The 25,688-nt window shown below is 38.1% G+C and overlaps 2 protein-coding genes across 2 annotated transcripts in view; one reads left to right on the top strand and one right to left on the bottom strand.

Moving 5' to 3' along the window:
• Positions 1-699: 699 nt before the first annotated feature.
• On the bottom strand, positions 700-3,782 carry LOC139710471 (glutaredoxin-related protein 5, mitochondrial-like). Its single transcript, XM_071622389.1, has 2 exons — positions 3,405-3,782; positions 700-1,799 (listed from the first exon to the last, which is right to left on the bottom strand). The coding sequence occupies exons 1-2, from the start codon at positions 3,682-3,684 to the stop codon at positions 1,618-1,620; spliced, it is 462 nt and encodes a 153-aa protein (XP_071478490.1). The 5' UTR covers positions 3,685-3,782; the 3' UTR covers positions 700-1,617.
• A 447-nt stretch (positions 3,783-4,229) lies between these two features.
• Positions 4,230-25,688, top strand: part of LOC139710495 (uncharacterized) — a 42,229-nt gene continuing 20,770 nt past the window's right edge. The window contains exons 1-3 of the mRNA XM_071622410.1: positions 4,230-4,455; positions 13,837-13,925; positions 20,380-20,537. Coding sequence (XP_071478511.1) covers positions 4,356-4,455; positions 13,837-13,925; positions 20,380-20,537 — 347 coding nt within the window. The 5' untranslated portion in view covers positions 4,230-4,355. The remainder of the gene's footprint in view (positions 4,456-13,836; positions 13,926-20,379; positions 20,538-25,688) is intronic.

Here is a 25,688-nt window from a genome sequence, read left to right as displayed (position 1 = left end):
ACAATCCAGAGGGACAACTCGGCCCCACCATCAGAGTGAGGCCGAGTTGTCCCCGAGTCCGAGTTAGCTTGACCCCGATCGGGTAAGTTCTGAGATGCAAACATTTTTGGCTAATATTTCGCATTTTCGTCGTTACCCAACGAATATCTTGTTATTACGGCGTTATTCCACACATTTCTTAGGCATACGTGTATGTTTTGGAGCGAAATTGACAATTTTGTAGGCCTACCAGAACTATGTTTTGCCTTTACCTGAATGGATAGCTCGGCTACCATCGTCTTTCCAACAACCATGACTACTGTATCAGCAAGTTTCCATTTGTAAAGAACAGACACCTTGTCTTGTCTGATGACAATACCCAAATTAACAATAAAGCACTTTAAATAAGAGATTTTGATTATTCATCAGATAGTGTGATATGTGATATGCTGTTCATGCAAATAGTGACAAGCTACGCAAATCAAACACACCACAAAAAGCTTGCAGATGGCCTTACAAGGAATACAACACTGGGTTTGAGATTCATGAATATGACTTAACTAGAAAGTTGCTCTGACCATATTTAATGGCCACTGGTAACAAATCACTGAATTTTGAGCAAAATCAGGCAAACAATATGTACTTTAATGTCAGTTTGACATTGTGCTAACGAGACTATTTGGTCATATGATCATGATGTTTCTAGAATTGTGACCCCCATCCACTGCACTTCACTTCACTGACAGTTTGACTTTCTTTCCTTTTTAAAAAAAAATCTTAGCTGGAGTATCCAACCAGAAGGCCATTGGTGCATACCAAGTAGAATCAAAAGGACATTTTTCTTTCAAGAAAAAGTGCACTTAGTGATATTCCATACTCAAAGGAATCATACAAAAGCGACATCATAGTCCTGTGACCAGACCTGACATAAACATACATCGTCACTATAGGAGGGTTAGATACAATTCAGGAGTGAAAAGTTGAGTGCTGTGAAGTATGCGTAGTTTTCAAAATGTCAGTAGTCTTCAGTTGCTTGCAGAATATCTCTCCCCGCCCCCCACAAAATGATTCATCTTCATGCCTTCATTTTAAACTTCAATTAAACAATGCATCCATTTTTTTTTCAAGAATCTATTTCAATTGATGAACTTCTATCACATTGTATATCAGCATAGATGTTGGATGTGTTGTTAGTGTTTTTACTGTTTTAGAAAACGATCTGATGAAAGAATGCTGTCACTTTAAAGACAGATCACAGGTAATAAGTTGAAATGACCAGCACACTCTAATATAATGACACATTAATATGTAAAACCAACATGTAAGGAGTAAATATTGATATGATATAATATGCTTCTGACAGAACACAGCCATAACCTCTGATGCAATCAAGTGCACCCCATTCAGTGTGAAGTAAAAGTTGGGCCTGTTCTCCACTTCTTCATCATTGAATAGCGATCAAGTCTTTACAGGCTATGATCAGGTTCCTGTAATCCAACCTCCTACATCACAGAAAGCAGACTATATATAGTGAATGCCACTCTTGAATCAAATGTCTCCACACACATAGCCTACACTAGTGATACAGAACATTCTCAGTCTTTCAATTGTTGAATAATCTTGAATGTTCTCCCATCATCACTTTGACGGTTCATCTTCCTTGGGTACATCCAGCAGCGCAGACCTGATCCCTATTTTCTTCAGCTCTTCGATCAGGTCACCATTCTGGTGCATCTGGATCATGATGTCACAGCCGCCTACAAACTCCCCATCCACGAATACCTGTGGAATCGTGGGCCATTCTGTGTATTCCTTGATACCTAATGTGTGTGTTTCAGGAAAGAACAATTAAGCACAAGAGTTAAAATACTGGTAAACAAGACACATTGACATGGTCCATATTCAGCAAATCCACTGCTGGATTAATCTAAATAATCCATTTTTACTTAAAGGGAAGGTAAACCCAAAGAGCAATGTGGATTGAGTGAAAGCAGCAAAATAAGTACAACACATCCGTGAAAGTTTGAGGAAAATCGGACAATCGATGCAAAAGTTATGAATATTTAAAATTTTGGTGTTGGAACCGCTGGATGAGGAGACTACTAGAGGATATGACGTATGAGTGGACAACAATACAAAGAAAATATAAAGGAAATTCAACAAAAATTCACTTCTCTAGAACTATGAAAGAGCAATGGACCAACCGCTTTCAGAAAGCAGGGGGAATAAATTGCTACCCTTAACATATGTAAATATCAAGTTGATGGAATTTGTAAATTTCATGAAAAATGGATTTTTGTAGTATTTTCTTTATATTTTCTTGGTATTGTTGTCCACTCATACGTCATAACCTTTAGTAGTCTCCTCATCCAGCGGTTCCAACACCATAACTTTAAAAATTCATAACTTTTGCATCGATTGTCCGATTTTGTTCAAACTTTCACAGAGACTCCAACTCTCCCGTTTTCGACGGGAGATCTCCCGCCGAAAGCCCATTTTTGCACAATCTCCCGTTCTCCCGTTTGAGATTTGATTTCTCCCGCCCTGGCTCTGTGTCTCCCGGTGGAAAGGATTTCTTACTTATTTCTATCGTATGTTGAAAAAACAAGCCTTTGATAGCACCAGAGAACATCTAGAATCCTAGGAACTTCGCGCTTCTCACACATCAACTTGGAGTCTCCCGTTTGCTAGGGGTTTCAGGCGGGAGAATCTCCAGATCAGAAGGCGCTTGGGTTGGAGTCTCTGCTTTCACTGATGTGTTCTACTAATGCTGCTGCTTTCACTCAATCCACATTGCTCTTGGGGTTTATCTTCCCTTTAATTACACAGATGGCTGATATCTGATATCATCTTTAATGGTGTGACACAATGTTGTGAGATAACATTATGATAATAATGCTGTATAACACAATCAGACCTTTTTAGCTATTTGTTAAGTTAAATAGATCTAGTCTACCTCTTGTGAATGGAAAGTCCACTGCTGCCACTTAAATATCTGCCTTATACTCGCTCGGTGCCTGTAAAACTGAGTGTGAAGTATATAATTGATTGATTGATTGATTGATAGAAGCAAATTTGGTCCATTTATTCGGTAAAATAAAACACAAAGTCATGATAAATAGTGGTGTTACAAAGTCAATATTCTTTTTCTCTCTCACACACAACACCAAATGTACAATGATTTACATCAAAGATCCTGTCCAATGAAGTCGACATCATGACATCACATGTTAGACATGCCACACTAAAACGGAAACAGACACTTTCAATGTAATATGATTTCTGTTTCCAACTACAAGGGAAGCTAACAATAAGGATTATAAATATTGTTAGGAGAGTAGAGAGCTCGAACTACTAACATCTAGATTCAAATCTACATGTCAACATGACAAAATGAGGAAACAGGAACAATCATTAGAACTTACCCTGCCGTAAGTCCTCATCTTCTAGGATGTCATGGCTGCCATATTCATCAACACCGTGCATTCTCAAAATTTGTACCACCGCATTACTGAACCCACACCTAGGTTCTTCAGGTACTCCTTTCATGAACACGACAACTTTTTGCGCCTGAACCAGCCCGTCGATTCGTTCCTTCAATTCCGTAGAAAGCAGGCGAAAGGGCTGGCGTGCCAACCGAGAGCCATGATGTGTGACACGGACACAATCGATAGATGACTTAACAATATTCCGCAAGATAGACATTTTCTAATTTGTACACTTACAAATGGAAACCAGCCTTCATCAGGTTGTGAAGTAAAACTACGCAAATATTACTGAAGACTGCAGCGGTTCTATTTCGACTCAGGTGCGATCTCGGGAGTCGTAGCTAGACAATTTCAAGTCGTAGGCCTAGGCAAGAGTCCCATGCTACACGTTCTGTGTCTGTAAGTTGGTTGCGAAATTGAGAATTTACTGGCCTACTTCACCGAGTTTGAATAAATAAGAAACATCAATTTCAATCAATTCTAATTTTTATATTAAGTAATCAAATATTTTTGATATTGAATTATCAAATTGGTTTCTTGTATTAAAACATATCAAGGAATAAATATTTAACAGAGGAATATATCTCTCAAAATTAAAAAGACTGTTTAACAAGCCTAATGCCAGCCTACCGTTCTCGTTGCGTACACACTGCGTAGTCGTACTGTCGTACCGCGTACCACTACTGAACAACCCTGCTCCACTGCACTCGCTTCAGTGCGTCGTATACGTTTTCGCACCAAAGGTACGGCGGCCACGTATTGATCTCCACGCATCGCGTATCAGGTAGAGACGAAGTGAAGTGCTGCTGGAAGGGGAAAAGTACCGGTATCTGCATAATCTTTTGCAAAGGATTTGTCGTCTGTGCACATTGCGCCATACTGTATGCCATGGAAGGAACTTTACAGCAAGTTCGGATGGCTGTAGAAAGTGGACGAACAGATGTCATTCGTCTTGCAATCGATGCCCACTCACCGAAACAAAAAGCAGGTGAGTATTGGGGCCTGAGGAGGCCCCACTTCCCGAATCCCCCGCAGACCTGCCGGTAGCTGCTCATGGTCCGCCCCGGTGCGTCTCCACTCCAGCAAGCAGCATCAGCATCATGCATCAGCATCATGCATCAGCATCTGGCGAGCTGATTTCGTCACGTCACTGACTGACGCTGTACAAATACGTGTTGTTGTTATTCTTTTAGATTTATGGAGCTCTCTGACAGGTGGGCAATTTGCTCCAAAATGTATATTTATTTGAATAATCACTTAAATTTACCGTAACTACAATTCCCACATTAGATATTCTAGTATAATGGTTGGGTGTTCATAATACCGGCCACCTAACGTTTTTCTATCAATAGAAACGTGAAAAATCTCACAGTTTGCCTGAAATTTTACTCACGTGTGGAGAAAATACTCCGGATTCACAAGCGCGCACTGAAAATGCGATCTGAGGTACGCGCTTTAGATGGCGGCTTCGAACGCGTGGGGTCTCATTTTTTCCGCACTCAGTTGCCCTGCTCATTTCAACCGACCACCCTGACAATACGTATAAAGGGCACTTAAATGCGTTTTTTTCGACAGGCCGCTGTTTTTTTCTAGCTGTCATTTTTTCCCCAATAATATTTGAATATATTTTGAATCCTTCGATATTATTTTTGAAGGACTGTTTGATGAATTTGAATTGATTTTCATTAGGAAACTTTTCATCGTAATTGAAATAAATTAGATGAGTCGGTTTGTTTTTTCACATTCATTTCTCATTTCTGCTTCAACTCGTACGGTCGTAGCGGGCGACAAAATAATCATGTCAATGTGTATGTGTATTAAACGTGTGTGCACGATCGTACAAGCGGCGGTGACAATTTTGCGGTCAAAATCGTCAAATTTATTACGGAAGGATACTCTACATCTAACAACGAGTCAGCAAAGGTAGGCCACTGCCGGCCTAGTTATATGTAGTTACACGATAAATCTTATTCGATTTTGCTAAATTTCGTTAATCTAGAGGGAATACTTATTTGTTTTCGCCTCATTTTACTCGGTAGCGTAGCCCAGTGAAGAATCGAACACCGTTGCGCGTAGTCCCATGTGTACATTTTCTTTCTGTACGCGCAATGCCATTATAATGCGCGGTCGGTCGTTATGCACCCGGTCGGTGGGTTGCACACCTACCATACTAATTATTTACAGAAGTCTTATTATCTATTATGTTTATCATTAATATTTGATTTACAAATCGGATAATCACAGAAGGAGAAAGGGGATGGTTTTAGGGAAAATAGATGTCGCCTGCCTACTCCTGCACCGAAATGCAGGGTTACGCCATTCCCGTCGGCGGGTGGGTTGAGGACCCACCCGCCGATGCTGGTGAAGTCTCGGCCTTTCCCGGGGGCAGGCGCCTATAGTACGTGTACCTAGTATAGTAGTAGTGAGGTGCCCGCACCTCGTCAGGGGCCTGAATACTGTAACCCCGCTTAAAATTGTTTTAAGCACACTAAACAAAAATTTATGCCCGGAACTGTGTTCAGTACACTTGAAACTTGGCAGGGCTACCACAACCAAGCAAATTGTGGTGAAAACCGAACAGTTTTTCGCGAAAATCTGAAATTTCAATCGGAATACGTGTTATAAGTATCACCACTGTCCCCGCAAGCATCTTTTACGTGTATGTCTATGGGAGCATGGCGGTCACCCGCACACGTCTTTTACGTGCTTTGTCTATGGGAGCGCGGGTGACGAGTTGCGGGCCCCTTCCTTAGAGCGCAACTTTTTCGCATCGTTCGCGTTTGACGATGATAGCTGCAAATTTTCGATATCGTTCAGTGAACTTGTGATTCCATTGGAATTTTCAGCAGTTTTCCTGTATGTGAGTTGGATTTCAAAGAATTTCAGTGGCGAAATGTGATTCAAATATGTGCAAACATTAACTATGACGAGGTGCGGGTCACGCAAGTATACATTTGTAGGCCTTGTCGTATGTGTACATGTATAGGCCCTACTGTAGACTTCTCCTAAACTTTAATACACCGCTCCAGCCTCCAGGCCAGGAGTGCTTATTTGTTGATACACTCAACTGCTGCGAGTACAACTGCAACCAGCCCCGACGGCCTAACCAGCTGACGGATAATACAGGTTTTGGGTCTCATATGGGGTAGTATTGCGCATAAATTCCAACTTAAATGCTAAAAATTGCTTCAATTTTAATACACGGTTGAAGTGCAATCAGAAGACATTGAACATTTGGTTCCTCCAGTGTAGTCCATTCCTGTCCAAATTGATGACTTTAAATGATTCGATCAAGAGGAATCTGTGAGAACGGCAACTGCTCAAAATCCTTACGACAGATTTGAAACCTTTGCATATAAAATGTGTTGTTGTTGTTGAATTGTGTTTGAGAAGCGCGTCATTCACATTTGAATATTTGCGCCTTCATCTGCGTAATACTTTACATGAAATTGATATCTCAGAAAATAAATAAATCAAATACTTTACAATTATATTTATGCACGGGGAGCGGTCTGCTGTCATACAGTTAGATCAGATAAGTCCCAGTGCATGCTAAGCCGGTAGCAGTGTGGCCTTTTGACCAGGCACTGATCTTGCTGCGCGACATCTTGTGGCGCCTGGTCGCTCTCTGCTTGGCACGTTTCAATCGAAGCCCTTTCGCTTGCCACTACACCGTGTAAGGGCCTTGTCCAAAGGCTAAAAACATTGTGACTTTCATGCATATTCATGTCGCCAATGCCCAATGTGCCTCACAAAGGTTGTTTCGCAAAACCAAGGAAGGAACGGGGGATATGGAGATGAACTCGTACAAAAACATCTTTTCAAGACCATAAGATGGAATCAATCTAGAAATGAGCAAGTGCACAACGGGTATGAATTAGATACGGAATGTATGTATTGTTTAAAAGTATGCCATTTGCTGGCAAAATAGGACACTTTTAGAGGTGCTTAAGAAACACCACTCTGTTGACTTGGGGCACTCCCACAGTGTAACTATGTGAAGGAGCGCCCTGGGATTAAAGCTCAGCCTGCCTTCACACAGCCTGCTACATTTAGAGTGATGGATCCTGTCGAGTACTGAAGTAGAGGGAGTAGAAGAAGTGTCTAGTAACTATGTTAGAGGCTAACAGCAAATAGCTGTAATCTTGGTGTCATTTGTATTTCTTTTCTTATCCGATACAAAATGTACTGTAGGTTCTATATTGCCACTATTGTATTGAAGGTGATGAAAGAATGCTTTGTTCAACAGTAACGGCTCTTTGCAGATGATAGCATCATCTACCTCAGAAGAACCACCATCGTGTGAGGTCAACAGCTCCAGGATGACCTCACCAAGTTTGGAAAATGGGTTTCCACATGGATGATGAACTGAACTCACAAAATTGTGAAATGATAACAATCTCCAGGAAAAGGAACAAGATACAGCACAAGTACACTCCGAATAACACTACCCTTAGTGCTGTCAACTCAACAAAATACCTCGGGATCACAATTACACCTGACCTGAAATGGAACCAGCACATCGACATCATTCTTGCAGCACTCTTGCCTTTCTCTGATGCAACTTGCGCATCTAGTCCACAGGACTGAAAACAATAGCCTACAAAACTCTCGTCCACCCTCTTGTGGAATACAGAGCTACAGTGTGGGACCCACAACAACTAGAAATGGTCCAAAGACGAGCAGCCAGATTCACACTGAACAGGTAACACAACACATCCAGTGTGCAATCGATGCTGGAAGAGCTTCAATTGCCTTCCCTCCATCAGCATAGAGAAGAGTCCAGACTCACAATGATATATGTACAAACTCCACCATCACTGCATAAACTTCCCAACCCAGTCCTACATCACTCTGGTTGCCATGCCTACAAGAGCTCTCCATGCACAAAGATATGTTGTACCACGCTCCAGAACAGAACACTGCAAAATGTCTTTCTCCCCCAGAACACAAAGAACATGAAACATCCTTCCACTAAGCACTGAAACTGCACTGGAAAGCAGTGGATAAGTCCCTGGACTGCTCTTACTCGCACACACATCCAAAGTTTGCAAGAATCTTCAAGTTTGAAGGAGGCAGACTGAACCAGAAAAAAAGAAAGAAAGATTCTGTGGATCATATGTTCTTGATTGGGTGTGGATTCTCTTGGACTATCGAGACATCTGAAATCGCTAAGTTGAATTCCTAAAATACATAAGTATAGACTCCATATTATACCAATTGTCTTATGGAGTATAATCAAAACTTAAAAGGATAAGTTGGCCATGATATATATGTGTGGATTCACTGTTTATCCACACTGGCCTTGCATTATGTAGCTAGTGTAAGTATGGTTCATATTCCATGCTCAAGGTACCTGCGTCAATAAAGCACTTGACAATAAAATGCCATGTACATGTATTAAGGAACAGGGTTTTTATTACTCTGATTCACATGCAGAATTACAATGTATAATGTACTTGTCACAGGCATGTAGAGATCTGTACAGTGTATTAACAGTAAAACCAGAAATTTGCAAATTTGTTGAGGAGTCAAGATTTGCAAAAGTAAAATGCATGTGAAAGAAAATTGTTATCTTCGCACAATGAATTGAATGGCAGTCACCATTTTGCGGTGAAGAAAGTCATTGGCTTCAGTTCAATTAAGTTTCTTGTAAATATTCCTGGTTTTACTGTTAGTACTTGATAATTAACTCTGTCCTGTTACTCCTTTCTTGTGTAACGAATACACAAGTGGTTATTGAAGGTAAGCTACTCTGCTTACAGGCATGGCTTGGCACAGAGATAGCGATTGGCATAGTTGGCATTATAGAAATCTGAATATGCAGTTCTGTCTGTGTGGCATGTGCAAAGGGTTTCAAACGTACCATGGCTGTGCATTATACAAACAGTAGGTAACATGAGTTCATTGACATTAAGGTGATTGTATTGCTGTCAGGAAATGGTCAGTTACTGTAAGTCATGATTCATTGGGATCTTACTACCTCATCGTTAGATCACAAATACTTCTGCTAAAGTGTGTTGTGATTTGTGATTTGAATTATGATTAGTTTTATGTGGCAGCCAAGGAAGCAATGAATACTTGTAAGCAAGCAACCCCAGGACTGATATCTTTCACTCCCCTCTGAAGGACTAAACAAGGATGATAAAATGCCTTCCTTACTGGCAAAACTGCCATAAATAGCCACAGGACTCAAGCCATGGACATCGGATTGGCAGTCCATTGTTTTATCCACAGAGCTACAACAGCTCCACAGTAATTGTAGCAGAGATGCTACTAGTCTCTCAGGTACATATGTGTGTCAGGATTGCTGTGCTCCAGTAAACCCAGAAATGTCAGCAACTTAAAAGGAGTTGATGACGATATCATTTACAATTTTTGTCTCCTTGAATTCATCAAATTGAAATGTTGGGTCATGATAGGGTACCTGTACTTGAGTAAATTGTGGGCAGGTTAAAATCATCTTTTGGAACCAGTGAGAAATTGATTATAAATTTAAAATAGATTTGAACACCTATCACAACCAATTTAAACTCTTGTTGGCAATTCTGCAATCAAGTTGATGAATCAGATTTTTTTTTGTAGATCGGCTTATCATAATGATGAGTGAACACCAAAGGCAATCAAGGCAAATAATAGATTGTTTTAATCTCACCTCATTGCCTAGTTTAAGCTTTTTGTATGTGGCTACTGACTACCCAGTACATGTAACTGGGTAATTTGTGATCCCATAGATCACATTGCATTTTTCCTGTCTAAATGGAAAGATTCTTTACTTAAGTCTAAAGTATGATTTGTAGACTTGTTTCTTTCTGAATATTGATTTTTCTTTTCTGTGCTGCTCCTGTGACAGTGTTTTTATTATTTAGAGAATGACTGATGAATTCACAATATGTTCTTATCCAAATCAAGATCAGAATTCGAGGAATGACAGAATAAATGCTACTTTGACACTGAGTTTCTAGTCTCATCACTCAGAACCTAAACCTCTCCAATAGTAAAATCCTTTCATATGGTACCAAAGCTCGGGGGGGGGGGGGGGGAATCCAACTATATACACAATGTATGTGGCTATTCACAGAATTAAGTGTCTTTACACATATATATTTCAAGGTGTGTGATTGGAGTTTGGCCAAAAACATTCATTATTTTATTATGAGATTGCCAACACTTCCCTTGAGTTAGGCCAGAATGATACTTAATGTGAAAGGATTTGGGGTTCTGCCAAGGAACATTCACATGACTAGAGTCACCAACACTTTCCGTTTGTCAGGCCAGAGCAGTGATAAGTGTGAAAGTACAAATATTATTCAAACATTGTTATAGAAAGGTCTACAATGTACTCTAGAGTTCCTTCACAATTTCATAAACAGCAATTTGAATGAAGTTACAGGATTTTTTTATTTTATTATGAGATGCATTAATACCGTTTCTGTACTACTGCCGTACAGTATATTGTCACTCAACCATCATGGGGTCGAGTCATTACTGTCATATCTATGCATGAATAGTTCACTGAATATCAGTAAACAATTAAGTATGAGCATGTGATTGTGTATACTAGATTCTGAGAGTAAATTAGAGTTTTAAGTACCGATAAACACTTTGAGCTATTCATCAAGAGTTTGTTTGTTAGCACAGCCAAAGAAGCAATAGGTTTGAGTAGAAGTTGATTGTCCTTTTTTTTTTTCATGACTGGCAGTGACATTGATTACTTACTGACATGTTTTCACTTTCGGTGAGCTATCATTATGAGCAGTCATCACTGTCATTTCAAAGGAGAAAAGGCTGTAGATTGTTTTGAAGTGTTTGTGTGTCCATGGTAATTAAAATTCTTCTATCCGCTTCTAATTGGTTATTTGACTGTCTTAAATGTTTAGCTTTATCATGACGTGAAGAGCAGCCCCTGGTCTGTTTGTATTCAGTGGATGGTTCATGCAATAAAGAGAGATGGGAGTCTCTCTCTCTTCCAACTCTCCATTAAAGCAGGACCAGACAGAAGATACATTGTAGTTGTACAGGCCATTTCCAGAAGATTGCCTAATTCTATAAAGATTAATCACTTTACTGTTTGAATTCCAAGTAAAATGTGACACATTGTAAGAGACAGAAATAATAATCACAAAACATTAATTGAAAAACCTACCGAGATTTATCTTAAGATTGAATATTTTGGCTGGAATATAATGGTTAATGCTGTGGTGATGATATTGAACAATTTTTCATTCTCTCTGACATGTACCAGTTATTTTTGTGTGTATGTATCCATGTAGGTATTTAGTTGAGATTTTAACTGTAAATTCACGTTCAGGAATGCATGCTCAGTGTGAATGCGACATGGTCAGCATCTAGTAATTTCAATGAAATCTTATTCAGGTTATTTATGTACATCACAGATAATGTCTGCTTTAAAGGTTTTACAGTACATGAGAAATATATCGTACAGATGTAGATTCAGCAGCTGAAGAAAGGCCAGCATGATGCCATGTCAGGGATGTATATTGTATACTTGCAATGTATGTCTACTGAGTCTTTGCTTACTTGATCAGATGGGGCTCTTTTTTCTTTTTCTTTTTCTTTTCTCTTTGTGGGCTAGATAAATTTTCAGAGAAGGAGCATTGTAAGTAGAATAAATATGAAATATGTTACTTTCAAGTATTTAAGCTTCAAACAAAATACACAGATTATTTTTGAAATGACTTAAAGGGAACGCAAACCCAAAGAGCAATGTGGATTGAGTGAAAGCGGCAACATTAGTAGAACACATCAGTGAAAGTTTGAAGAAAATCAGACAATTGATGCAAAAGTTATGAATTTTCAAAGTTTTTGTATTGGAACCGCTGGATGAGGAGACTACTAGAGATATGACGTATGAGTGGACAACAATATAAAGAAAATATAAAGAAAATTCCACAAAAACTCAGTTTTCATGAAAATTACAAATTCCATCAACTTGATACTGACATAATGTTAAGGGTAGCAATTATTCCCCCTGCTTTCTGAAAGCGGTTAGTCAAGTGCCCTTTCATAATTCTAGAAAAGTGAATTTTTGTTGGATTTCCTTTATATTTTCTTTGTATTGTTGTCCACTCATACGTCATAACCTCTAGTAGTCTCCTCATCCAGCGGTTCCAACACCAAAACTTTAAGAATTCTTAACTTTTGCATCGATTGCCCGATTTTCCTCAAACTTTCACTGATGTGTTCTACCAATGTTGCTGCTTTCACTCATCCACATTGCTCTTTGGGTTTACGTTCCCTTTAGATGACTCTAGAAGAACACCACACATAACTCGTGACAAACCATGGGCGTATATTTTTAAAACTTTCGTTGTAATTGTACTATGTCTAACAGCCTCTTGCCACTCAGACTTGTTCAGATGTCAATGGATCATGACCCTACCCCATCCTTTAAACACCTATAGATGACAGTTTAAAGAGTAGAAAAATTTGACATCATGGAACTTCAGTGAGCTGTTGCACGGTTGTACTTATACCTTCAGTATGATCGCAGATGGATATAAATTATATGCCCACGTCAGAATCACTTTTCTTTTCTTTTGCCTAGCCTGTGTACAGACAGTCTCAAAAACAAGATTTTAAAGTAGCCACGTGTCACCTGAGGTTGGTGCCTTTATGTTTGTGCATTCAGTCATGTTAGGAACCCAGGTAGTTGTCAATAGAATCCTCTCTATATTTGTATGGTTGAATAGATCCTGTGCGCTCCACCTTTTTATGTGGGGCTTACACTGTGTGAGGCAGTGATTTTCCTCCCTGTTGTAAAATCAAATATCCTCGTTGTTCAGGTGAGTTTCATTCTTTGGGTTAGTACATACTGCTTTCCTTTTTACCACTTTCTGTTTGATTACAAACATTTAAGTCTCTGTTCGTGAATGGTTCTAATAGTAATAATGATATGACATTATACCAGTAGTGTATCGTCAATGGATCATCATACATGAACATGTGTGTGAACTTCCTTTTATCACAGTTACTCGATGTTGGCCCATGGTTAGACCAGGCTGTAATAGTTCTTTTATGGTGGTTGTATGGTAGAAGGAAGAAACTGGCATAATATACATTATGCTATGCAAATATGCAGTGTCTGAGTCAGTTATCTATTGAATAGGTCTAAGAGTGATATACAACAAGTCAACTTCCCAACTTGCTTGAGGCAGTGACAGATTCACTTTAGGCTATTACCATTTGATGATATAGACATTAGCCCATTGAATGTAAAGCACTTGCACGAATTGCCATTTGGGCAAGTTGGAGAGGTGTCGATCTTATCTAGTGTCTTGGATTTATGGCTGGTTACTATTCATTTGTGTGTATTTTTTTTTTTGTTTTTTTTTTGTTGTTTTTTCAGGTCGTAATGCCAAGATGGACGCCAAATTAATGGATGCGCTGAATACAGTCAACCCAGGCCATGGCACAATGTTGCACCTAGCAGCAAAGGTATGAGAATGCAATGAATGAGTACATTCAATATACAATGACGTTTTCTGCATTCATTGCCTTCTGAAAGATAATGTGCCTCGAGGGAGAACTTATGCATATTCCCTGTTATTTTATTTCTTCATTTGTTAATTGAAATTATATTTTTCCTGCTGAAATTTGTAGGCATTATGGGATTTAATGGAATCAGATGTGCATGACAATGTAAAGTGTGATTGTGTTATCTCAAACCTTTTAGATTTGTATTGTGCTCATTGGTTTGTTTTGTTTTGCATTATTTTGTCTGAGGATGGTTACCAGATGATTTGTCCTTTTTTTCTGAATCATGAGAAAAGATTTGTGCATGTGTGTGTGTGTAATTTCATTTTCTTTCATTTTTCGATTTAGTGTGATATGTTTCAGTTACTTAAAGAGGGAAGGATTTATGCTATCAGATGAAGGTTACATGTACATTGGAAATGTATGTTGAATGCCATACTGCATCCATGACATTACAGGTGTGTAATTGCCATAGGAGCTGAAATGGGCATAGATTTGTGTTTGAAACCATATGACTCCACTACCCTTCCATTATATCTTGGTAACATGGGTTAATACCAAAACCCAATTGTCTTGTTTTCTTATGTTTTTGTTTTTGTTTTTGTTTTTTTTTTGTTTGTATGTTGTTGTTGGGTTTTTTTTTTTGGGGGGGGGGGGATCTTTTTGAAGTATTCAGGGTTTTCTCTTTATCATTTTTAAAATTGTGTTTTTTCAAGAGACCTTGTAGTGTGGAACACAAGACATTGAATCATTTAGCTTGCAAATATGCTCATAGGCAGCCCTTGCAAAGTATGTGTTCTTATGTGTGTATGTGTGTGTAAGAAAACTACTGCATGGAATATAAATGCATTAAAATTAAATGGGTGTGGTGTTTCAGACTAATTCTACAACAATATAGTTGTAGCAGGTGAGTTATTTTTGCATGACAAATAAGCATCCACCATATTTTGCAAATACTTAATCTTATCTACTCTCATGTTGAAACCTAATAAATATATGAAAGATTGTATAATTGTAGGTGCTTTATCTTTCCAATATTTCAATAGCAAGGCTATGACATCTTTGTTGCCATAGTGATATGTCCTTTACCCCTTCCATGGCAGCCTTTATTACTATGTAAACATGCACTAAAATACAGAATGTCTCATATTTGGTTTAGTATTGATATTACAGGATACTAGGTAAATGTTGGATGGTGATGCACTTTAATAATTGATGCATATTTCACAAAGCAATCATAATACATGATGAGATACAGCTCTTTCTAGCCAGTGTGATTGTACCTCATGCCATATCAGTACCATTAAAAAAAACAATTTTGTTTTGCTAGTGTAGTGGATGACTACCATGATGATCAGGCTCTAATCTTAATATGTTCCTAAATCATGAGAATCTATTGTAAATGGAAGTTTATTGTGAGATGTGAGCATACTACAACAACTATCGTTATACTGTCATATAAACCATAAATACCTAAAGAAGTAAAATGATATGTTGCCATGAATTTGTACCAGTATATTACGTACTGTGTGAACCTATGAGTGTGAAGTTGCCTGTACTGGGATGTGTATGTACCTGTCCCTTGAAGACTCCAAAACTAATAAAAAGCCATTAAATAGTAACATAATCTACCGTTGGTATCACTGAGTTCACAGGTTTTATCCACAACCTTAAAGCTGTTTACCATTCATGTTTATGATTGTTTGGTTCCTTGGGTATGTTAGGTTATTGGACCCACTACAGTCTGTTCCCGTCATTAAACCCCTTCATTTGATGTATGTGTCAAGTGATTTGCTATTTCTAAGATATTAGTAGAATTATGATCCTGACCCAAACATAAATTGACAGTACAGCATTACACAAACTTTAGTTCATCATTGCCATGTCCAGGCTACACATACAGTTACATTGTAGTACACTTTGTATACAGTGTAGACTGAGTCTTTTGCATGCATTGTCCACTCCATGTGAATTTACATCCCTGAATACTGTAAAAGTGGATATTTTTGCGCGACTAATTTTTCACGCTTGGCGGGGTAAGAAGAGTTTCACATGTTTTTATTTCCACGGAATCAAGGCATCAACTACTGGAACATATGGGAAGCAAAAATTTTTGCATGCTTTTATTTTCACGCTAGTTTTGGGTTTGCGCGAAATGCGCGAAAATGTCAACACCGCGAAAATTTCCACTTTTACAGTATCTGACATATTGTTTCATGTTTCCAATTCACAAGTGGATGTAACAAAGAGCAGGACAACTTTTGAACACAGGATGTGAAGAGTTTGATGTGAGTCTTTTAGATTCAGGAACTTGACAATTGACCCGAGAAAGAATCAGTTTCACCCAGAATAGGAAATATTCTTGCTTCAAGGTGTCAGCTTACCCTTCCCCAAACTCTTCCTCCCACGGAGTCGACTCAAGAGCTCAGCATTTGCTCTTTGATCAACACATATTGGGCACGTAACATGACACATTGTGCCAGCGCGTGTCAGACTGTTGTACAGTTCAGTACGTAGTCTTTTGTTGGTAAGTAACTACATGTAATTTCATGTACTTTTGCAGAAATTACAAAAGAATACCATGATTAGGTTGTACATTCAACGTTCTGCTGCTCTTAGTGGTAAAGACAAGTTGATGTGCACAGAAAAAAAAAAACTATGATCTTACTTGATGGAGCTCAAGAAAATCTTTCATGACATTTTTGTCTCATCTATATTTGTAGACCTGTAGGTTGTGTTCACTGCCAAATAAACATCTGTGTGTGTGTATGTGTGTGTGTGTTTGTGTTTGTCTGTGTATGTGTGTGTTACTTCCTCATATCACTTTATAAACTCTTCAGCCAAAAGCATACAAGTACAATTTTATTTGATCTAAGATTAGTACCTTTGTTGAGTGCTCTCTATTGGCAGTTTCATGAGTATTTTGAGCTGTGTATTTGCTGGATGTATTTTTAATGTGACATTTAGAGGATTTGTTCTTAAAAGCAATAAACGTCACCACAGGCAAAGCTCAAAGCCACAGCAGACAATAAGTAAGGAATTCAATTGCATCACAAAAGCATCTTAAGATAGGGAATACTCCAATGTTACTTACATCTTGTGATGGACACACCCACACTTATCTCACTGTCATCACCAGTGAAGGTGGTGTGATATGAAATGTGATGTCTAAAATCTTAACAACTTTATTAGGCAGAACACTCAATGTGGCATTTATCGAATAATGACAGACTGCATTGTCACGTTATATTTGCTTCAAGCTTGGCAAATTGCCTCAAAAGAATTTTAGGATATGTTTGATATTTAGGCCTTCAGTATCTTTTCCTTGTGTACAGACCTGAGAAAAAAAGCATGTGTTTATATTTGTATCTTTCATTTTTTTTTATTGACCTTGCCTGTGTACATCATAATGATATTATATATCCTTTGGATACAGTTTGGCAAATTGCCTCAAAAGAATTTTGTGTTGTGTTTGGCACTGCAGTCTTCAGTATCTTTTCCATGTAGTATATGTATGTATTGCCCTGTCTGTGTATATCCTTTGGATTAATTTTTCCCTCAAATAACATTTCCTGTAAAGGGGGATACACTTTATGGGGGGGGGGGGGGGGGGGGCAGCTAAAAAAAAGTGTGATAGAAATGGTAAAGCATGACATTATACATTCACAGTGCCCATGCAACATTACCTCCATGAAGGAAATCTCTTTAGGGAACTGGATGTTGTCCCAAACATTCAATTATGCAGAAATTCAAGGAATTCTTTTAATTATTGCTGATTGTGTTTTCTCAGTTTTGGAAAAAAAAATATTACCCATGTATCATTTTGACACTTAATGCCATCTTTGGACAAAATTTGATGGAAATATAGAATGCTGACAAATGACAGTTAATCTGTTGTTTTTTGTGTTTATTATTTTTTTTTGGGGGGGGGATCAAATGGAATGCATGGTTATTAAACAAAATATATTTTGTCTCTTAGACATGTAGAAAGGTATAGAGTACCAAAAATCATTAAATCATTTTAATGAATCCAATTTTTGAAGGAGCAGGTGAATCCTGTTTTATAATTTATGGTGGGAGACATTTTCTTCATAAAATCTAGTCAAGGGCCCTGTTTGTGTAATAGTATGCAATTATTGTAAGTTACAGGGACAGATGAGCATAAGCCAGTGGAATGACCAATGAATTATCAGTATAATTTTGAGTGCATGTATTTGTGAACATCTGCCTGAAATGGGACTTATGAATTTAAGTGTAATGAATGAAAAATGAAAAAAAGATTTTTAAAAAATCCTTATTGTATTGTGCATATTCATGTGTAAAATGCCAAGGGAGTGATTGAAGACTGTTCCATATGATGCTAGAAATATGAGAAGATCTTTATTTTGAATATGAAATGAGAAAGCAGAAATGGCCCACCCCAGCAAATCCTTCTCTTTTGTAAGTCTGGCCGAGATCAAAATGTACATGTAACTTGCACAAACCTGTCACGATGCTCATTGAATACAAAGGGACACCTGTATGTACATTGAGAAACAATGTGTGCTGAAAAGCTTTTATTAAAGTTTAATTCTGAAAGTTTTGTAAGACAATATGTTGTGTTTATGTCACTCATATTGTTGAATTAACAAAGCTTTAATAGGAAAACAAATTATCATTACTTGTTCTTGAGGTTAAGAGTGGCTTCATAGATACTGGATTGATGATAAGAGTGTACACAAGCTAAGACAGGACAATGAGTGCAATTTACTATTCATCTTTTAATACTTTGGGTGAACTATTGATGTCTTTTTGATGGGCTTTGTACAGTATATATATGTAACTGTTGTTCATGCAAATGTGTGTTGTAACAATAGTTGATTTATAAACAAGAATTCTAATCTCAGTAACCTGTCTCTATTTCACCACTGTACAGTCATTGACAGGGTGCTTGCCATTATGCAACAGCAGGATACACCAGTATCATGACAAAAGGTTCCCTTCCAACTTCGACTATTCACTAAAAAGACTGCAGAGCAATGAAATTTAAAATCCATTTAATCTAGCTGCAAATGGTCAATTTCCTGACATTCTGTAAGGTTTAATTAGAAGGGGATAAAAGATGTGGATATTCTGAGCAGGGGTGTCAGGTAAGTGGTTATGCTAGATAAAGTCATTTAATGAAATCAGATGCTATTGGATGAAAAAGAAGGACGTCAGTAGGACTGTAGGGCTACCCTTTCCAGCAAACAATTTGATTTAGGTCATCGTCTTGTCACCCTCAGAATGTATGCATAGAGCAAGTGCCCTTTCTCTGTTAAGTATGTATACTCACAGCTTTGCTGGCTCTTAAAGAAAAGGCCTATTGACATGTCTGGCGTAAACTTTGCATTAGCTGGCTCTATGAATATACAACAGACTAACTAACCTCAGATTTAGTGTTTTGTGACTTGAGAAAATGAGGAGAAGGTCATGTGATGATGAAAGCTTTCAAAGCAAATGTCTCTGACTTGCTGATATTTGCACCCCAAAAAATGAAAAAGAAAGAAAATTCATGATTATTCTCTTGATGGCTAACATGTCTTGCTCATTTTTGTTGTCTGGTGAAGAGATCAGAGCTGTTTCCCTGATATTAATTGTTCGAGAGATTGAAAGTCAGTACTCTCATGCTTGAAGGTGATTGCCGAGCTCACGCTCACAGACAAACATAAATCTTCTCATTATTTGCTCTTTGACTCGCGGCGGCCACTTTGTCCTGCAAATTGTTGGTAATGAGATGCGAGTTTGTTCTGGAGCTGCGTGTTGTGGAATGAACCTGAGACACGGGCGGAGCTAGCTTGCTCATTTGTCAGCGGGTGACACGTGTAGCGGTCTGTCCCGCACCGTCTGTGTGTCTTGGTAGACAACCTGCAGATTGATTCAACTTCCACTCAAGTTGAAGACCTTCGCTTGGATAGGAGTTGACATTGTTAACATTGTTTGATATATGTGCTTTTGTGAATGTAATGATCTTCCAAATATAAGACATTTTGGGGTCTCTGTTTTGTCACTTACAGATATAATTACAAGGTAAGTGCAGTTCATAAGTTGTCTTTATTTAGTTCTTTGTTTTTGCATTCAGTAGTGAGTATCCTTCATTTAGTGTAGATAATAATTATGATGATGATACTTTATGATATACAGTATGCTGCCTTTTCTTTTTAGATGATTCCCTTTTACACACATAATGCTTAGTGTGATAGCATCTATTTATTAGGTGCCACACACTTGTTTTTGAATTTTACAATGATGAAATGATTGTGGAATCATTTTTCATCATGAAATGAGTCATGTATTACAGAGTATCACTTGAATTTAACCCTGGATATGTACAATGTGCTTGATATTAAACCCCAATTCAGTTTTGTGCCTCTCTGTTCTTGTTCTTCTCTGCCAGCTTGGGAACGCTGATGTCGTGAGAGCCCTGCTGGTATCTGGTGTGGATCCTTCCATTAAAGACGAGAAAGGCAACACACCATACGACGTTGCCAAGTCTTCTACTCAAGTCACCATGGTCTTTCACGATGTCCTTCTGCAGTCCATTGCTCAGTCCAAGTAAGTCTGACCAGTCTGTAAGCTTCTCTCAAGGAAGTAATTCTTATATTCTTCTCATGAGATATATTTATATTTAAGCTGCAATTCTTTTTTTTTTCATTGAGAGGAAATGGGATAGAATCTTTAATATGTTGATGATAATAATATATGAGTATATTTATATGATATATTTATATTCATGTGTCATATGACATTCTCTCTGTATCCAGTAATGTGGTAAAACAAATAATATCTTACCAAAGTAACTTGATAAAATCTTTTTATCCACCATTGATGCAGTGAGATGAAGTAGTGATATGTGAGCTAAACAGAAAAAACAAAAACGTATAGAAGCTCATTTGAATATTTTTGTTTGTCTTACTCTGCATAAACCAGTTATCTGGATCTAATAACAGGGATACATACAAGTTTAGTTATATTTAAGACTTATACCATATGTCTTTAATGAGATAAAGGCTTGAAAATTGTAATGGTGGAACTGGATGAACTACTGTTGAAGTTCAAATATGGATTTCTTTTACTTCTTGTTTCTAGTATATCAATCAATATAGCATACCTATAAACATATCTTGCAAACCTTTATTTTTCCAAAGGGATCCTAAAGTGTGATGCACAGTTCTTGTTCTTAAAACTTTATTGAGAAGCAATAGCCATTCAGGAATAGTAACTTGATGAGTGAAGACACAGTCTTATGCATGTTACTGTTGATACTTTTAACCACATACAGAAAGTCAAGATTTGATGCCATATATCATTTGTCTCAGATCAATGTTTAGTTTATTTAAAAACCACTTCCTGGTTCCTGTTCCATTGAGTACGTGGCTGGCTTTACAGCACACCCAACACCCCCATGACAGGCATTCACCCCAAAGTGGCAAGATGAATTACTTTGACCTTCCAAAGTCTTGTTAGAGTACTTGTTAGCCATTAATTTCCAATTTCCAGGTGTGTAATTAATTCTACCCCATACTCGAAAGTACAGTATTCAATATTGGCAGATCTAATTGCATCTGACAACAGAAGGGTTGTGTTTTCCCACATTAGAACCTTGCCCCATTTTGCAAACATCAATTTCAGCTGAATTGGATCAGAGTAGTTGCAACACGTTGAGCAAATTCAGCCAACATATGGTGAGGCAGTTGAGATGTGATGTTTACCTAATCAATAAATCCTAACCTTTACATTCACACATGTAGACATCCAACCCTATCATTTTCCTCACAGTGAAATGCTTACACATTTCCCCCACACCATTTGGAGAAATATAACAAGGTAATATCAGCAGTCCCATGGACCTCATTATAATGGGATTTCACTGTAGTAACTAATCAAAACTAGGACTGTTAACACTTCAGGATAACCGTGTTAGAATAAACCAAGAATGGATTCAGAGTGATCATGCCGAGTTGTTGAAATAAGCCCACAAAGCCACAAAAAAAAAAACTTTATATATATAATATGTATATGTACAACTGTATTTGATGGCAACCTTTTGAAATCACATGTTAAAGGACAAGTTCACCTTCATATACATGTTGATTTAGTGAAGGCAACAATATTAGTAGAACACATCAGTGAAAGTTTTGGGAAAATCCGACAATCCGTTCAAAAGTTATGAATTTTTAAAGTATCTGTGCAGTCACTGCTGGAGGAGAAGACTATTACAGTGTATGATGTCACATGCGTACAACAATATAAGGAAAATAAAAAGAGAATTTCACAAAACTTGACTTTTTGAATAAAGTGCACATTTCTTCGACATGTTACTGACTTATGTTAGGGGTATTATTATTTCCCCTGGCATCTGAAAGAGAGAAGTCGAGTGTTCTTTTATTATGTGAGAAAAGTGAGAATATCTTGAATTTTCTTTATACTTTCTTTATATAGTTGTACTCATATGACATCACAAGCTATAGTAGTCTTCTAATCCAGCCGTGACTGAGCAGAAACTTCAAAAATTCATAACTTTTGAACGGATTGTCCGATTTTCCTCAAACTCTCATTGATGTGTTCTACTAATATTGCTGCATTCACTCAACCCACATGTCTATGAAGGTGGACTTGTCCTTTAATGACCCTGTCTCTAAATCAAATACAGCAGCTATAGGAATGACTTACATTTACTAAAAGGATAAAAACATGTTATATTGATATAAATCACATTTTAGAGAGCTGTTTTAGATGCACCATAGTATATAGTCCTTCCAGCAATCCTTAATTTTGATGAGGAGGTGCTGATGGATTGAAATCTGAATAAATCTTTGTACCAAGCTCTTTAAACTTACAGTCCTTGGAATCTAGTTCTTAGATGATTCATGACTGGAAATTGGTATCAGGTCCTTGGGAGTGACAAACTATACCAGGAACTTAGTGCTTGGTTTCTTCTTGTTTGAGGAACCAAATGTGCAGTTTGGCCTCATGCATCTCTCCATACATACTGTAGATGCGATTATGCAAACATGACAAGGCTAAATGACAGTGATGAACCTGACAAAATATCCTGTGCATTCTGTTTCTACCTCATTCTGTAGGTCGTTGGGTGCGTCAGGGAAAAAATGCAAAACTGATGGGTTGCTAGAGGAGTCATGCTCTTTCTATGTGGCTAAAGGAAGCAATTTAGCAAATGGCAGGGACTCGTATATTTCACTTCTCCCGTGACAACTGCAGTACAATTAGGCTAATTGCATTTACTGCTGATTAAGGTTATGAGCGAGGTTGACTAAACAGGCATTTTTTTTAATGACATAAAGTTATCTTCAATGAGAGAGTGGAAATATGTGATATAATCAATCTCAAATGTTTGCTCAGTTCTTCACATCATCATTGGGTAAGCCTTTGTATAGATCCTTGATAGTTTAGCTTTGTACGGAAACCCATAGCTAGCCATGGTGGTTACTAGTGAGGCAGAGCACAGGTCCACAGGAAACTATGGTGTGTTTTATACTTCACGATTACCTAATTTCAGGGCCATCCCTAGGGGCATACAAAATATGATTCACAGTTTTGCCTCTAAAGTAGGGCCTATAGTACAAGACAAATATGACTGAAAAGTAAATTTTAAGGCCAGTTGCATCTGAAAATATGCTATGGTCAGTACTTATCAAATTCTTGTAGCAACGGCAACAACTTAAGTGTTATGGTGGAAATGATATGAGGCGCTTACCATGGAGACGTAGAAGAATGTGATTGGGTGGTCTTTTAATGGATCACTTTGATAAATGTAATCTTTATTTTAGGAAAATTCTTTCACAGATTTTTTATGTGGCATCCCAAGATTTGCCAGCATCCTGCTCTACCCATAGTCACAATTGACTGAAATCCATCTAATCTCAATTATCCATGGTAGTGAATTGAGATAAGTGCTAGCTCTCTTTAAATACACACAATCAGTTGTCAAATATGAGCTATCATTAAAAGTGAAAGTGGCTCATAGATCCAACATCATATGACAAGGCTGGGCATGGGAACCCACATAAGGTCAGCACATAGTTGCCTGCCTGCATAAGATGGTAAGGACAAGTCCACCTTCATATACATGTGGACTGGGTGAATGTAGCAATATTAGTAGAACACATCAGTGAAAGTTTGGAAAAAAAGGTTCGAAAAAGAATTTCACAAATTGTTATTTTTTGAAAAAGAGTGCACATTTCCTTGATTTGTCACTGACCTACGAGGTGTGTCAGAAAAGTTCCAGGACTGGTATCATAGAAAATTTATTTCAAACTTAAACTTCAAACTAAGAGATTTCACGTTCAAAGTAATCTATCTTGAGTATGTAACTGTGATCTTAGTTTTCTCCAGCCATCAGATTTTTTTTGTACACAATTTTATATACACATCCTCTGTTTCACATGGTTCAGCAATGAGCATAGAGCAATGAACAAAGTTGAAGTTTTGAGTAGGGTTGGGGAACTCTGTCAGAAGCGCTGAAAATGCTGCAGCAAGTCTACGGAGGTGATATGAAGTCATGCACACATGCTTTTGAGTGTTGCAAGAGGTTTAAAGAAGGATTAGAAAACGTGGAAGATGACCCCATAGGAGCGGAAGGCCCTCAACGACCAGGACTGAGGTCAACATTGAACGCGTCAGGCAGATGGTGCGTGGTGATCGTCGGCTGACTGTTTGAATGATGGCAAATGAGCTTGGCATGAATCAGGACAGCGTCTAGAAGATTCTCACTGAAGATCTAGACATACGGAAAATCTGCGCAAAGATGGTGCCAAAACTCCTGAGTGATGACCAGAAGAATCGATGCATGCAACTTTGCCAGGACGTCATTTAGCACCTTGAAACTTGAAACCAAACCAGACTTGCTAGGGAGAGTCATTACCAGTCATCACCTCTGTCCTGGTCGTTGAGGGCCTTCTCCTCCCGGGGTCATCTTCGACATCCTCTCATCCTTCTTTAAATCTCTTGCACCTCTCAAAAACATGTGTGCATGACATCGTCTCACCTCCGTACACTTGCTGCAGCAATCTCAGCGCTTCTGACAGAGTTTTCCCAACCGCACCAGAGACTTCAAGTTTGTTCATTGCTCTGTTCTCATTGCTGAACGACCTGAAACAGAGGATGTGTATATAGCATTATGTGGAAAAAAATCTGATGGCTGCAGAGAGCTTAGATCACAGTTACATACCCAAGATAGATTACTATGAAGGTGAAACCTCTTAGTTTGAAGTTTTGGTTTGAAATAAATCTGTTATGACACCAGTCCTGAAACTTTCCTGACACCCCTCGTATGTTAAGGGTAATATTATTGCCTCTGCCTTCTGAAAGAGGCAAGTCAGGTGTTCTTTTATTATGCGAGAAAAGTGAAAATAAGTTGAACTTTCTTCATATTTTCTTTTTATCTTCCTATATATTTGACATCACAAGCTGTAGTAGTCTTCTCCTCCAGCAGTGACTGAGCAAAAACTTCAACAATTCATAACTCTCGAACGGATTCACAGTCCGATTTTTCCTCAAACTTTCTCCGATGTGGTGTAGTGAACTTGCTGCGTTCACTCAATCCACATGTTTATGAAGATGGACTTGTCCTTTAAGTGACATACCACTGGGTGTCTCCCTCAAAGAAAGGAGGAAGTTATACTAGTCACATCAAAATTTGCCTTGACCTTATCAAACTACAACTTACATATGTAAACAAGCTAT

This window comes from Diadema antillarum, unplaced genomic scaffold (genome assembly GCF_040938485.1).
Source record: "Diadema antillarum isolate AM-2024a unplaced genomic scaffold, OU_Dant_1.0 seq00001536_RagTag, whole genome shotgun sequence".
Taxonomy (NCBI): Eukaryota; Metazoa; Echinodermata; class Echinoidea; order Diadematoida; family Diadematidae; genus Diadema; species Diadema antillarum.
This window is presented reverse-complemented; position numbering and strand designations above follow the sequence as displayed.

Bases quoted from the DNA above. Each gene is read 5' to 3' on its own strand.
- LOC139710471 (XM_071622389.1), bottom strand. From the start codon at position 3,684: ATGTCTATCTTGCGGAATATTGTTAAGTCATCTATCGATTGTGTCCGT. The intron at 1,800-3,404 runs GTAAGTTCTAAT...CACACACATTAG, and splicing joins AGATGAGGACTTACGGCAGG to GTATCAAGGAATACACAGAA.